Genomic DNA, 12,446 nt, shown 5'->3' with positions numbered 1-12,446 from the left:
AATTGCCAGTGGAAACTTGATTATATCAGATTTTTTAAACATAATTTGTATTTCTCAGAGCAAGTGGCTAAAACGTTTTTCAAGGTCTGATATCTGAATTCCATTTAGCTTGGGCATATACCTGATAGAATGTTAAAGGTCAGTAATATTGATTCCAAAGTGTTATTGACCTGTAGGATCAACTGGAAGGTTTGATAAGTATTCCCTAAATGTATAATTAGTGTGACTATCTATGCAATTAACATTGCAATGTCAGTTGTTAATAATTGTATCGTAATCAGAGAATCAAACGTTTCACAGTATTAGGTAGAAGTGCTTTCAGGGAAATCATTAGGAAATGCTTTTTTGAAATTTTTAGGAAAGGTGACCATAATTTGACTTTCTAGCATATTTGAGAGGAATTATAATAACCTTTATAATTTATAATTTATAAATATTTAATATTCATAAATTAACCTTAATAAATATTTGTTACTAAGGTAGCAGAAGCTAATCGTTAAATAGCTTATTACCGGGGTAAATCAATTCAGTAGCAGCCTACAGTGTCCTGGTATAGGCACACATACTTACAAATTGCTTTAATACTGCTATGTATGCAGATTGTTGTAAGGAACCTATTTCCTCTCAGTAAGTAGAGCACTGCCTTCATTATGACCTAATTAAAATTTTAAAAATTGATAATCAAGATTTAAGAACTTAAACCATGCACAATTATCCTGATAATTGAAAATGCCTATATCGTTAAAGTAACCTGAAAAACATGCATATTTACAACAACAAAAATAATAATTATTTTAGCAAATTTTACTTTGATAATTAAACATGAAGCTCTTATACTTTACAGTGTTACAGAAACCTATGGGATAGTACTAGAGAGAGAAGATTGCTCGTTCCCCGTTTCGTTGGTAAGTTTACACACACGCACATAACGGTAAAAAAAAGCACATTGACTGACATCTGTGTTTGTCCATTCGAATAAACTGTGCACCACATACAGCCTCCAGGATAGCAGCAGATAATGCTAAATTTACTGAAACAATTGCAGATCATGTAAAAAACTATAATCTCTTTCTCACTGAAACAAACAGATCTCCACGAGATAAAAACTATACCGCAGAACCACAAATCCGTGTAATTATGCCACACCGCAGAAAAGTCTTTGTCGACGTCGTTGTCGGGCAAAGTTTTTCCAGCGGGGTTTATTAAAACGAGAGCGAGACTTTGATACAACAGGCTATCGTTCGATCTTCGTAAGCTGTAACACTGTACTTATGAGTAATAGGCCTATATAGATCCGATATCTGCGTTATCCTGATAATATTTGGTAGCGACAAATCAAACGACGAAGCCGGTTTAAATATGCCCTTCCTGTCATGCCATCCGCTTGACAAGTTTGAATGGAAAAATCATTTCTCGGCAAATATTGCCGGCAAATTGAGGATTGCGAGGAAGGGAGCAATTTTGATGGATCTCGCGTGTTATCAACCCATTGATCGTTTGAGAAAATTACTTTCCAAGCCTTCAGACGGTGAGGGCAAAGTGTAATAATTTTTTGGGGGGGACCTGGGAGTTTTTGCTTTAATGAACAGGAATATTGGTTTCCCCTTTGCAAGCTAAAAAGGGGCGAATCATAATACGCCAATCTTGTTTTCGAAATAGTAAACAAAAGGTTAAAAAAATTAAAGGGAGAACAGAGACAAAATGATTTTCACCGTGACGTAACATTAAGTTAACTTCGGCAGAGACGCTGAGAAAATTTCAATATTGATTGCGAGTATTGTTCCTATTTTTAGATCAAAACATGAGCTACAAAAATAGAATGAATGCATCTTATATTTGCCTAGGAGGATAACCCTTGAACTTTCCAAGTTGCTTGACTTGGTCGACTACATGCAAACCCTGTTTTATAGACAAATGGTATTAAGGTAAAGTGAGGAGGGCGAGGGATAGGTGGGGGTGGGGTGGAGTGGTGTGGTGTTGTAGACAATAGGATGGATGGACATTTCCATCATACAAAGACAAGCATGTTATTTATAGGTTACATATTGATTTTAATTATTATTATAGAGTCTTAAGTCATGGAAGCTCGGTTACTCATTGTAAATATATCTCTTGAATAGATCAATGCTGTAACTTTGTACGTACCCTACGGATATGGTTCTGTAAGCATGTGCCCTAACTTAACATCTGTAACTTTGTGTGTCCCCTAACTTATCGTCCTGTGTTATACGTATGTAACTTTATGTGTCCCCTAACTTAACATGTAACTTTGTGTGTCCCCTAACTTATCATCCTGTGTTATACGTATGTAACTTTGCGTGTCCCCTAACTTAACATCCTGTGAATATACATCTGTAACTTTGCGTGTCCACTAAGTTAACATGTAACTTTGTGTGTCCCCTAACTTAACATCCTGTGTTATACATATGTAGCTGCACTGATAGGAACTGTAGTTGCCGTTTCAATAATTCAGATTGTAACCACTCTTTCGAAAGAAAATTTAAAATATAAACTACTCATTAACAAAAATTTCCACAGTTGTTCAAGCAAACATCAACTTAGCATTTTGAGGCACTTTCGTGGCTTAGTCCACCCATTCAATGTGATTATACAGTTAAATTCAATGCAATGCGAGACATTATGGAAATTTTTTTCCATTCCTTGGAGCAGTTTGACGCCTGACCTTTTAAAGATGACAATTCTTTCTGATCCTGGCAGAACCTGTTCAAATCATCGATGAAATCATATATAGCTGAAGGATACAACTCAACCACTGAGCAAAATCAGCGAGATCTTCATTACCGCTGTCCTTTCAATGAACATTAGTGCCTTTACTATCTCAAATCCACCTTATCCACCATCATACATTCACCTTGTAAATATAGAACAGGGTACCACTTTGTTTTAGCCATCTCTCCCACATTCGTGATCTGAAGAACAGTCTAAATCCAGTATTACGTATAAATATTCCTCAGACACTTATGAGAGTTTCCCAATATACTGGTAAAACCTTCAGTAATAAGTAAAAATTAATAACACAGAATGACTGCAATGGTAGGTAACAAAAGTTTTGAGCTGTTTTGCTTAATACAGCTACTTGTAAACGAAATCGCATCAGACCTTAATGCTGCTTTCACTACAATTCCCAGTCTGGTAATGAATCTGCAGGGAATAAGTAATCTGGCCAGTACTGCATCGCTAAAAACTGCTATGCAAACTGGGCAAATTGCTATTCAAGAGCATAAAGACAGTTTTGGGACCAGGCGTGTAGCCAAGAGGGGGAGGTTATTTTTTTTATGAAATCGCTAGTAATTTCAAAATAGAATATGCTTAGATGCAACTTACAAGGCCTGGGAAGTGCCAGTCCAGCGATCTGGGAGGCATTTTCGGTACGCTTCGCGCCAACCCATGGTGGCGCTACGCAATAGACAGTTTGCCTACAGGCTTTGCTGACAAATTCCTCACTATGTGCCTGTTTGGGACACAGGAACTATACAGTAGTTTATATGAGACAAAAATTTCATAGCCTTCAAAACTTCTACCCAAAAGAATTTGAAAACTATAAATGATTGCGTGATCTGTGCTCGTATTCCAGCTATACTCATCTCTCGTGGATTAATATCCATCTAGTCAGAGAGAGCATCTTGGAAATCTATTAATAGATACTCCTGTCAGATAGATAATTAGGACTAGTAATTACCCTTATAGCTGAGCCTAATTGTACTCATACGTTGTACTAATTGGGGAATAATCTACTTGTATTGCATTGTTGCTCTAAAAGTTTCCTATTGCACACAGTTCCAGGAATTCATTTCAAACTTGTTTATCAGAATAACTCTACAGATTCTGTGCCTTGGCCTAATTAAAGGTCTTAATTAACTTATTTACAATGCATGTAAGGCAGGACCCCAGAGACAATTACATCACTGTGCCCCCAATTCTAGCTCTCTAGTTTTCCTTCAGAATATCATGGACTTGAGATTATATTATATCTTAACAAATATCCCATATTTTCCACGGGGCTCCTTATAATTGATCCCTGACCCCCTTTTTTACCAGGCCTGTATTATAAAACCTTTACAGGCTAGCTATACATACAACATGTTAGGCTACAAAGGAGATATGTCATAATATGAACATTGCATGTATGAGATTATATGTTATTGCAATTTGGTACACTTAGGTTTATCTATCAGGCAGTTGTGTCAGATGACTGAGGGAGCTGGAGCATGATGCAGCCATGCTGCATAGAACATAATCTCTTCTGGTGCAGTTACTGGTCTGTTGTGATAACATTGTCTAAATGTTTAAATGGTTCAGCGTTACATTTATGCTGCAGGGGATATGTAGCTGCTGCATCTGTTCTCTTTGACACGGTGGAAGATTTGCAAAACTGCTGTGTATAGTTAAAGTATAAGAGCACACCAGTCCAGCTAGAGCTCACCTTACAAAATCATATCTTTTAAAGTCATAAACCAGATAGTTCAACACCTATTTTTAGTAAGTTAGACTTTCATAAACTAGAAATGAATGCTACAGTGAAGATTAGACAATGAAGTGCACACTGACACATACAGGGGTACCCCCTTGACTAACGTAAGTGCAGCCTGTCATCTCTCATCCCTTCACCTCACCCTCCCCCATTCAACCCCCCAACGGTATAATTATAGAGATATATTCATGACAACAACCTGCATATTTGGGGACAAAACCTGGAGATTTTATAGTTGGTTGGTCTGATTGAAAGGATACACGAATGAACACCAGTTTTATATCGATGGAGAGCACAACAAATGCCCTTTGTAATGCTGCTCCATGGAAGTAATCGCTTGTTTGTGGAAATTTTGACAGTAAATAGGAGGGTTTATCAAAAGTGTTTTGGTGTCGTATTAACCGTGTATTTTCAATTAGTTGTTTGAACTCAAACTTTCCAAGGTGTGTATCTTTGACCTCCTAATTCTGGTTAGGTTAATATATGTTTCTTAGCAAATAAACTCTTTTAGAGAAATTTAAGTGAGAACAATTTTGTCTGTCAAGTAGAGCTGGAACTACGGAAATTGTCAGTAAAACGTTTTAATTCATCACTGTGGGAAAATGTGCCATGTGGTAAATGCATAGGCTTCAATATGACAAGGTTTGAGGCAGCCTGTGTGTTGCACAGGGAGTTATGCTAAGGAATTGATAAGGGAGTGTTAGTTCAGTGGTTAACGCTGGTGCCTTTCAACCATAAGGTCCCGAGTTTGAGTCACTCCAAGGTTAATGTATGTCGTCTAGTTACAGAGTTGTTGACAATTGACAATTCATAATCATGGATGTTAAAATATAAATCTAAGAGACTGACTTCGGTCAGCTTGCAGCTTTGATAAGCCAATGATGGCTTCTTCGCAAGGATCTAAACTACATTATGATCATTAAAGTTGTGATGCTAGATGTGTTAAGTGCCGTAAGATATAGAAGTTCTCTTATTTCAACGCGTGCAATCATGGCTCCATGATAACAAAACAGTAGGAGCCGTAAAACTTACTTTAACTTGGTACCACAGATAGTGGCAATGAACGTCACAGTGAGCAATGTGTATTCAATACTTACCCAAACGTTACAGGGTAACCTAAGCACTGTAGGATTATTCAAGTGTTATGATGAATGCCACCATGGGCTTCACAGTACACATTACTACAAAGTTACAAACCAAGATTCCACGAGTTTGTAAACATGGTGGTTCAAGAACCACAAAAGAAGTGTTATAGACATGTCATCATTAAAAATGCCGGGAGATATTAACGAACGTAATTAATAGTTGAAATATAGTTTCAGACCGAAGTACATGAATTCAGAGCTGTTGTACCCGGCAGTATAGCTTCAAGGCATTTCACTGCACCAGGGTCCACATGCAATGCCCTAGGGTTGGTTACGAAATCTTTGAGCCAACGGATCACAACTATTTTTGCACGAATGATCGAATGAGTACCAGCATGCCTATGCCTTACTCTGTTTCAATTTGAACATTAACAACTCTGTTATGTTTGACAAATTAACTGCCCAGTTCATTTCCAGCTACATATATCATGGTACCTGTTCTCTTATATTATGGTTTTATGTCAAGTGCAGTTTAGATGGAATAGGAGGTTAACATATTACTCTCACTCTTTCAACCAGGGCCCCTGAAAGCCCTGAAACACCTCCACTAGGTGGAACAGTGTTGCATAATTTACGTAAAGCATCGCACACTAGCTGCAACAGGGGGTTAAAAAACTCACCTCAAGGGGTACGTGTCTTGGTTCCCTCGACCCTGTCAATTGTTCCACACCTTGTGCTGCCACATTGGCAATCATTATGATTGCAGAATAAGTTTTTTTTTGTTTTTTACAGGAATATCGTGATCATTTATCGTAGAGAGGTTTCTAAAATGACCGTTTTGTCGTAATTACAGTCATAAACAGAGAAGAGCAGATGAAAAACACCATCTGTCAATATACCGTGAATAGGATCTTTCCACCAAAATCAATATGGTGTTGATTTTTGGGAACAATATCCCCAAATTGATCTGAGAGAATGGTCTGAACGTTTTTCCACAATGGAGACATTACAGTGCTGGTATATAGTGGCTGAGCTTTCGTTCCGTAGAGATGACATCGTCTGCGTTTGATGCTGGTTTAAATATACAAATAGCGATGCAACCATCGGCAACAAAAACAGTTTAACAACGATGCCAGATTGAATATTAAGTGTTGCAATTAAACAGAAAAAACAAAAAGAAAAAAAACCAACAGTGCAAGTATTAATGCATCCAGCATACTTAGGTGTTCATGCGAAACATGACGAATTACTGCTTGGTATACAACATCTAATACCGAAAAAAATATGCATTTTTCCAATAGAGCAATTTCATCCTATTTTTTTTTGTATTTATACTCGATTCCACTTCATTGGTTTTCAACCAGTAGATTTAATTTGCTAATCGATGCTCCGTCAATTTGCATTTTTATTTTGGGTTAATTAATACTGAAGCACTTCGTTTCCATGCTACAACAAAATTATACTTTTCGACTTATCCATGGGTTCTCAAAACTTATTAGCATCCATTCCACTGCCATATGTCAGGGTCTGTTTGGAAGAATCACTCAGAATTTATAATCGCTAATAACAACAATGAGCTATTTTCATATCTAAACACAATAGATAAGAGTACTTTAGTTTGAAAGAAACCTTTGTTTTAACTTGATATCAATTCCAATGCCTAGGAATTAGTTGGCTTTCAGACAGTTAGTGTAGCTGGTAAAGGATACTTTGGTTTAAATTATTCGATAGAACTTTTATTAACAAACTAAGTTCATAGAAAACCACACTTTTTATGACTTTAGTTCAAATCCATGAATTTGAGTCTGTGTTAGAATGTTAACGCATCATCCTACTGCCAAATATGTTCTCATAGAGACAGAAATTTGACCAGCTCCCCTAACTGATCAACTTTAAGAAGACACTAGTTAGAAGAAGAATCCAATAGACTCAATATCTCATATCTATGTGACTTTTTTGCTTTCTTTTGCTACTCTTTCAAATATGTCGCTGGAATATAAAACTCCTCCCAAATAAAAATTATTCCACTTTTCCTGCTGAATTTTTAGTTCCCGACGGCGGGTTTTAATGCTCGAATATCCGGACCGAGCACCTAGAATGTTTTCGGACTGAAATGTCCAGGCACTGATCTCTATGAGAAGGTTTACACAAACCAATGTATTGATCCTCTGTCTTGTAAGATTCCAAGACAGAGCAAATATGATTCCTAACAACAATTCCTCCAGCAAAATATCTTTATAAAACTGTGATCATACCAAAAATTACAGCTTTGATCAGTCAAATCCAGATATTTAAGACAGATTGATCTATGACAGGTTACACTGCCATTTTATAACGGAGTGCTTTTCAAAAACTGGAAGAAAAAAAAAAGTCCGCAGTGAGTTTTAGTTTGATATGCCTGACTGCTCATAACCTTAAGGACTGAAAACACTCACTGCTTTTATATTTCTTTAGTTGTAAATCCCAGCAGGGTTATATACCTATGGCACACGACAATAGCGAGGTATGCAGAACTTTAGAACAAGAATAACAGATATATAGTATCACAGCTTCTGTGCCATTGAAACGTTAAAGCGAAGCCAGAGATTTTGCAGAAAATAGGTTGCCTTGCAAGAACGAACACAACAGATTTGAAGATCGGAAGATTAGTCACATAATAGAAAGGCCCTCGTATGAGAAACTTCTGTGTTTTTGCCTTAGAAAGTCACGAATACACTTTAAAGCGGTCAATTCTCATTCGGAGGCCCTTTAAAATGTTTGATATTGTTGCTAAAATACAAAACTTCTGAGTTATGGTTTAAAACAGTGGCTTCAAGTTCTGTCACAAATTTCAACAATAAAAAATGTTTTTTTAAAACCTGTGGCACATTTTGTAGAATGTTAGGTCTTAAGGCATCAGCTTTTCAAATATTTTGTCCTTTTGGTGTTTCAATTCCATTAATGGTTCAATCCAATTTTATAATTGTTGACATCCACATAATTTTTCATTTTATTAATAAAGAGTCAAATGGTCAAACAATAAGCTTTCATAAATTCCTAAATATTCATAGTTTAATTCCAATTAGGTCCATTAAGTAGTTTCTTTGAAAACTTTAATGAATGATAATCCAGGATATGGAAATTAGACATGCATTTATTCACAAAATTGCTAATCCAAGTTCTTTCTCAATCTTCCTATTCTATTGTTGTACAATAGTTTCAAAATTAAATATTGAAAAGCTCTTTGCAGAGTCTCCCTATCAAAGAATAATGTTTGTTTGTACTTTATATGATCCTGCAAACTTCTAAGCAATCCAAAGTTTTGTCGCAAGCCAACAACAACGATAACAACAACAAGTTATGTAGATACAAAGATTTAACTTCACTGGTAGAGATCCAACTTAGATCAACTCCACCATTTGTAATCCCTTTTTTACTGACACAAAGCAAAGTAACGCCAGAGTCCGACTTTAATCTGCACCGTCACCGCAAAGCGCTAAAATCGAGAATCAAACTTTTTGCCGAAAGAAGTGAGAAAGTTTATATAGCAGAGAATGTTTTTAGTCAAAAGTTCACACAGTTGTCGGACTTAATGCCGCCTACCGTTTAAACCGGCGACAATTATCGCTTTTAAAATAACTTTGGCTTCAAATTCTTTTGCCCGCAATTAATGCTATTAACTTCTCCACTTAACGTAACACCGTTAGTATTACAGCCCTATAAAGACACACAGCTGTACAAATAACTTTTCTTACAAATCCCTGCTGATCGACCAACTTGTATCGATAACCTGTCTCAAGTTTCTCAATCATTGGAATCTCTTTTCTTCTTGATAATAAAGTTAGTCCGACTAATCCTATTCTCTATAAGTAAATTTGCTTTATCTGTAGTCTGTTTCACTATTGCTCAGATGTGAAAATTTGCTCCAAAATAGAACGAAAAGTTATTCCAACCGGAAGGGATATATATTGTGGCGTTAAAACAGTTCTTGGTTTATAGTGAAACCCCTTTCAAAGATTCCACAGGTCGACAGGTTTTCTCCAAACTGAAATAAGTAAAACACGTTGCCGATCATCTGGAAAGTTACTTTAAAGTACACCCTTGGTATAAAAGAGTGAAAAATGCCACTTGCAATGTCTCTGTGCTTGTTTTACTAGACTCTAATTTTTTTCTTGAAAGTTTCGTCCGAAATCTTTAACCTCCCTCGATCAGCTCTACGATCTAACCCATGAACGACTCTTTAAAAAGATGTGTGGCGAAAAATACCAAGGCAACCCGGCTTTTAACGGAAAAGAAAAAATTGTGATAGTTCAACGTGCATTTTGTATTGCTGGTTATGGCTCGTTAAACACGCGTATCGTTTGCCTTTAATGATTTTTCCTGACTTTGATAAAATAAAATCCATAAATTGCACAAGGATGTACACCACATGACTGTCATTACTCCAGACGCGACCTAGCTAAACAGAATGTGACGCAGATAGAGCAATCAAATTAACAGCTAAGGACAGAAAAGTGAAAACACAAAAATGCAACAATTTGTTATTTTTGTCATGCCTTTTGTTTCATTAGAAATGTAAGCTATTTCACTGGTATGACAGACCTTTAACAAAGTATTAATATTTTTCATGACACTTGAAGGTCACATCCTTATATCGTCCCATTTTAATTTGTAAAGCAATAGTCCTTCAAACGAGATGTATTTTGAAAAAGAAAAAATAGTAATAATATTTATAAAAAAAACATATAATAAGAAAAATAATAGGTGGTAGTTGGGTGATACCATTCTGAACAATCAGCCAGTTATTAAGAGAACTGAAAACAGTAACACTGAAGGATGATAAAGTTTGGAAGGGTTTGGGATTGGGGAAGGGGGGGGTATAGGGTTATATAGGAACTGATATTTGCAGGCCATATTTGCAATATACAAGACAATAACTTTTACAAAATTAATTGTAGCACAGGTAGATTGTTGGTGTCGTATTCAATAAGGTATTTCTGCTAATTAATCATCATGATTACTATGAAGAAAGTTAAAGTCCTACAGTGCTTAGTACTGCTTGCTTTAAGTCTTCCCAATTCTAAAACTGTACCATACTCCATCCACTCCAGTAACTTTGGTTTCCAACAGCAAAGTCTTTGGTAATTATTTTAATCTCAACATATGTCTGTAAAAAGTCAAGTGTTTCTAGGATCGAGGAGATGGGAGTGCATGGGGGGGGGGGAGGGTTGGTCAGTTATTATTGCTTAAACACCCTGGTGTGATGTTGAAAAGAAAGCTATCCCAAAAGAGTATCCAAAGATTTGCAAAAGCTATTGGTTGTAGTTTACAATCGCATTTCATCTCATCGTCATGGAAACATACACTTACAGCTTAATAAAACCACAAGATATGTTCAGTGTGTGATCACGAGTATGCTTTTGCTAAATCAATGTGTAGGTGTACCTTACCGTTTTCTCATTTATTTTCTATTTACAGGTCTCTATTACATCAACAAGTCGATATAAGACATTCAGAATGTGTGTCTTATATAACTGTTGTTGGTCTTTAATTGCCACTGCGCCAAATTAAAGGAGGATTGTAAGTGCCAGAATGAAGTTTGAAGAACATATGCAAAAATATCCAGTATCAACCCAGGTTTGGTAGTTCACAATAAAATGACACTTTTCACACTTTCTATTCATGGGATGTAACATCTTAAAGAACATAAATTTGAATTAATTTAAACAATGAGAATTAAAAAGTCAACTCTTAACTTATGTCTTATGCCACATCTTATTATCAATTGTCTTACTACTAATTTTTAGGGATGAGAAATAGAAAACCTCTTATTTTTGTTTTTTCTTCTTGCCAACAAATAAAAGAAAGAATAGTTTAAACCCAATGTTATCTTTTATGGAACGGTGCAAAAATGGTGGTATGATATGATGAAACATGGAAGGGGGCTGACAAGCTGTTTAATCATAGAGGGTATAATTGGATGGTGTAATATGTTTTTGTCGAAATGGTAATATGCTGATACTGTGGCATGCACCTTTACTACATAACTTTCTGCTAAAGTGTGTACCAATATTATACTTATTAACAGCAACTGTGTAAACTAACCATGCATTAAGTTAAAACCTAAATTGTTCAAAATTTCAAAAATCTGTGGATGCTAAAGTCATTGAGCTATCATAAGCAATCTATTTAATTTAGTACAATAACAGCAACGAAAGAAAAGCAGAGTTAGGTCGTCAAAGTTAATCTACCATGGCATAATTGTCACGTCCCGATGTAGCCATGGCAACTGTTGCTATGTAGAGCGCAATTATCTGTTAGACAAAACATAGTCTTAATTGTTAAAAGAGCTGGTATCTGTATGCATTAAATCCAACTTTTTTTCCTTTCTTTTTTTGTGCAAATTATCATTACACAACAAATCTAAACATTTAAAGGGATTCCATGAATGAGAAAATATAAGATAAACTCATAAATACACAAAGAATGAAAGGCAGGATAATTACAATATTTCTAAGGTCCATCTGCACTCATTCCATAATTTAGCAATATTAGCAATGTCCCAATATTCTTTAAGAATAATACCAACATGTGATATTATCAGAATTAATTTGTGCAGCAGTGAAGTGGGTGGTGTGGGGGTGGGGAGAAGGGAGGGGAGGAAGGGTGAGTATGAAAAGGATGTATCATGTAATAACCACAAAATGTTTCATTGGGCAAGAAAGTTGTGTATGTGGCAAATAGTAGTAACCTCAATAACTCCCAATTCTGTCAGAGTGATGAGAGAAGCAGTATGGGGAAGGTGTAAGGGGGAGGGGAAGAGTGGAAATTGTGGGGTGGGAATATTGAAAGGAGGAATCTATGAAGAGTATAGCCTTTTTCAAGAATTC

General features: G+C 36.1%; 1 protein-coding gene across 24 annotated transcripts in view; it reads right to left on the bottom strand.

Annotated features, from left to right (window-relative positions):
- Positions 1-12,446, bottom strand: part of LOC139964551 (prolyl endopeptidase FAP-like) — a 251,697-nt gene that overhangs the window by 37,686 nt on the left and 201,565 nt on the right. For 2 of the 24 annotated variants that reach the window (XM_071966215.1, XM_071966217.1), the window contains exon 1: positions 6,258-7,199. The exons of the other annotated variants lie outside the window; for them this stretch is intronic. In XM_071966215.1, coding sequence (XP_071822316.1) covers positions 6,258-6,332 — 75 coding nt within the window. In that variant the 5' untranslated portion in view covers positions 6,333-7,199. Of the gene's footprint in view, positions 1-6,257; positions 7,200-12,446 lie in introns of those variants that run through there. 24 annotated transcript variants of the gene reach the window in all.

The sequence above is a fragment of the Apostichopus japonicus genome, chromosome 23 (genome assembly GCF_037975245.1).
Source record: "Apostichopus japonicus isolate 1M-3 chromosome 23, ASM3797524v1, whole genome shotgun sequence".
Taxonomy (NCBI): domain Eukaryota; kingdom Metazoa; phylum Echinodermata; class Holothuroidea; order Aspidochirotida; family Stichopodidae; genus Apostichopus; species Apostichopus japonicus.
The sequence above is the reverse complement of the archived record's forward strand: the minus strand, read 5'-3'. Positions and strand labels throughout refer to the sequence as shown.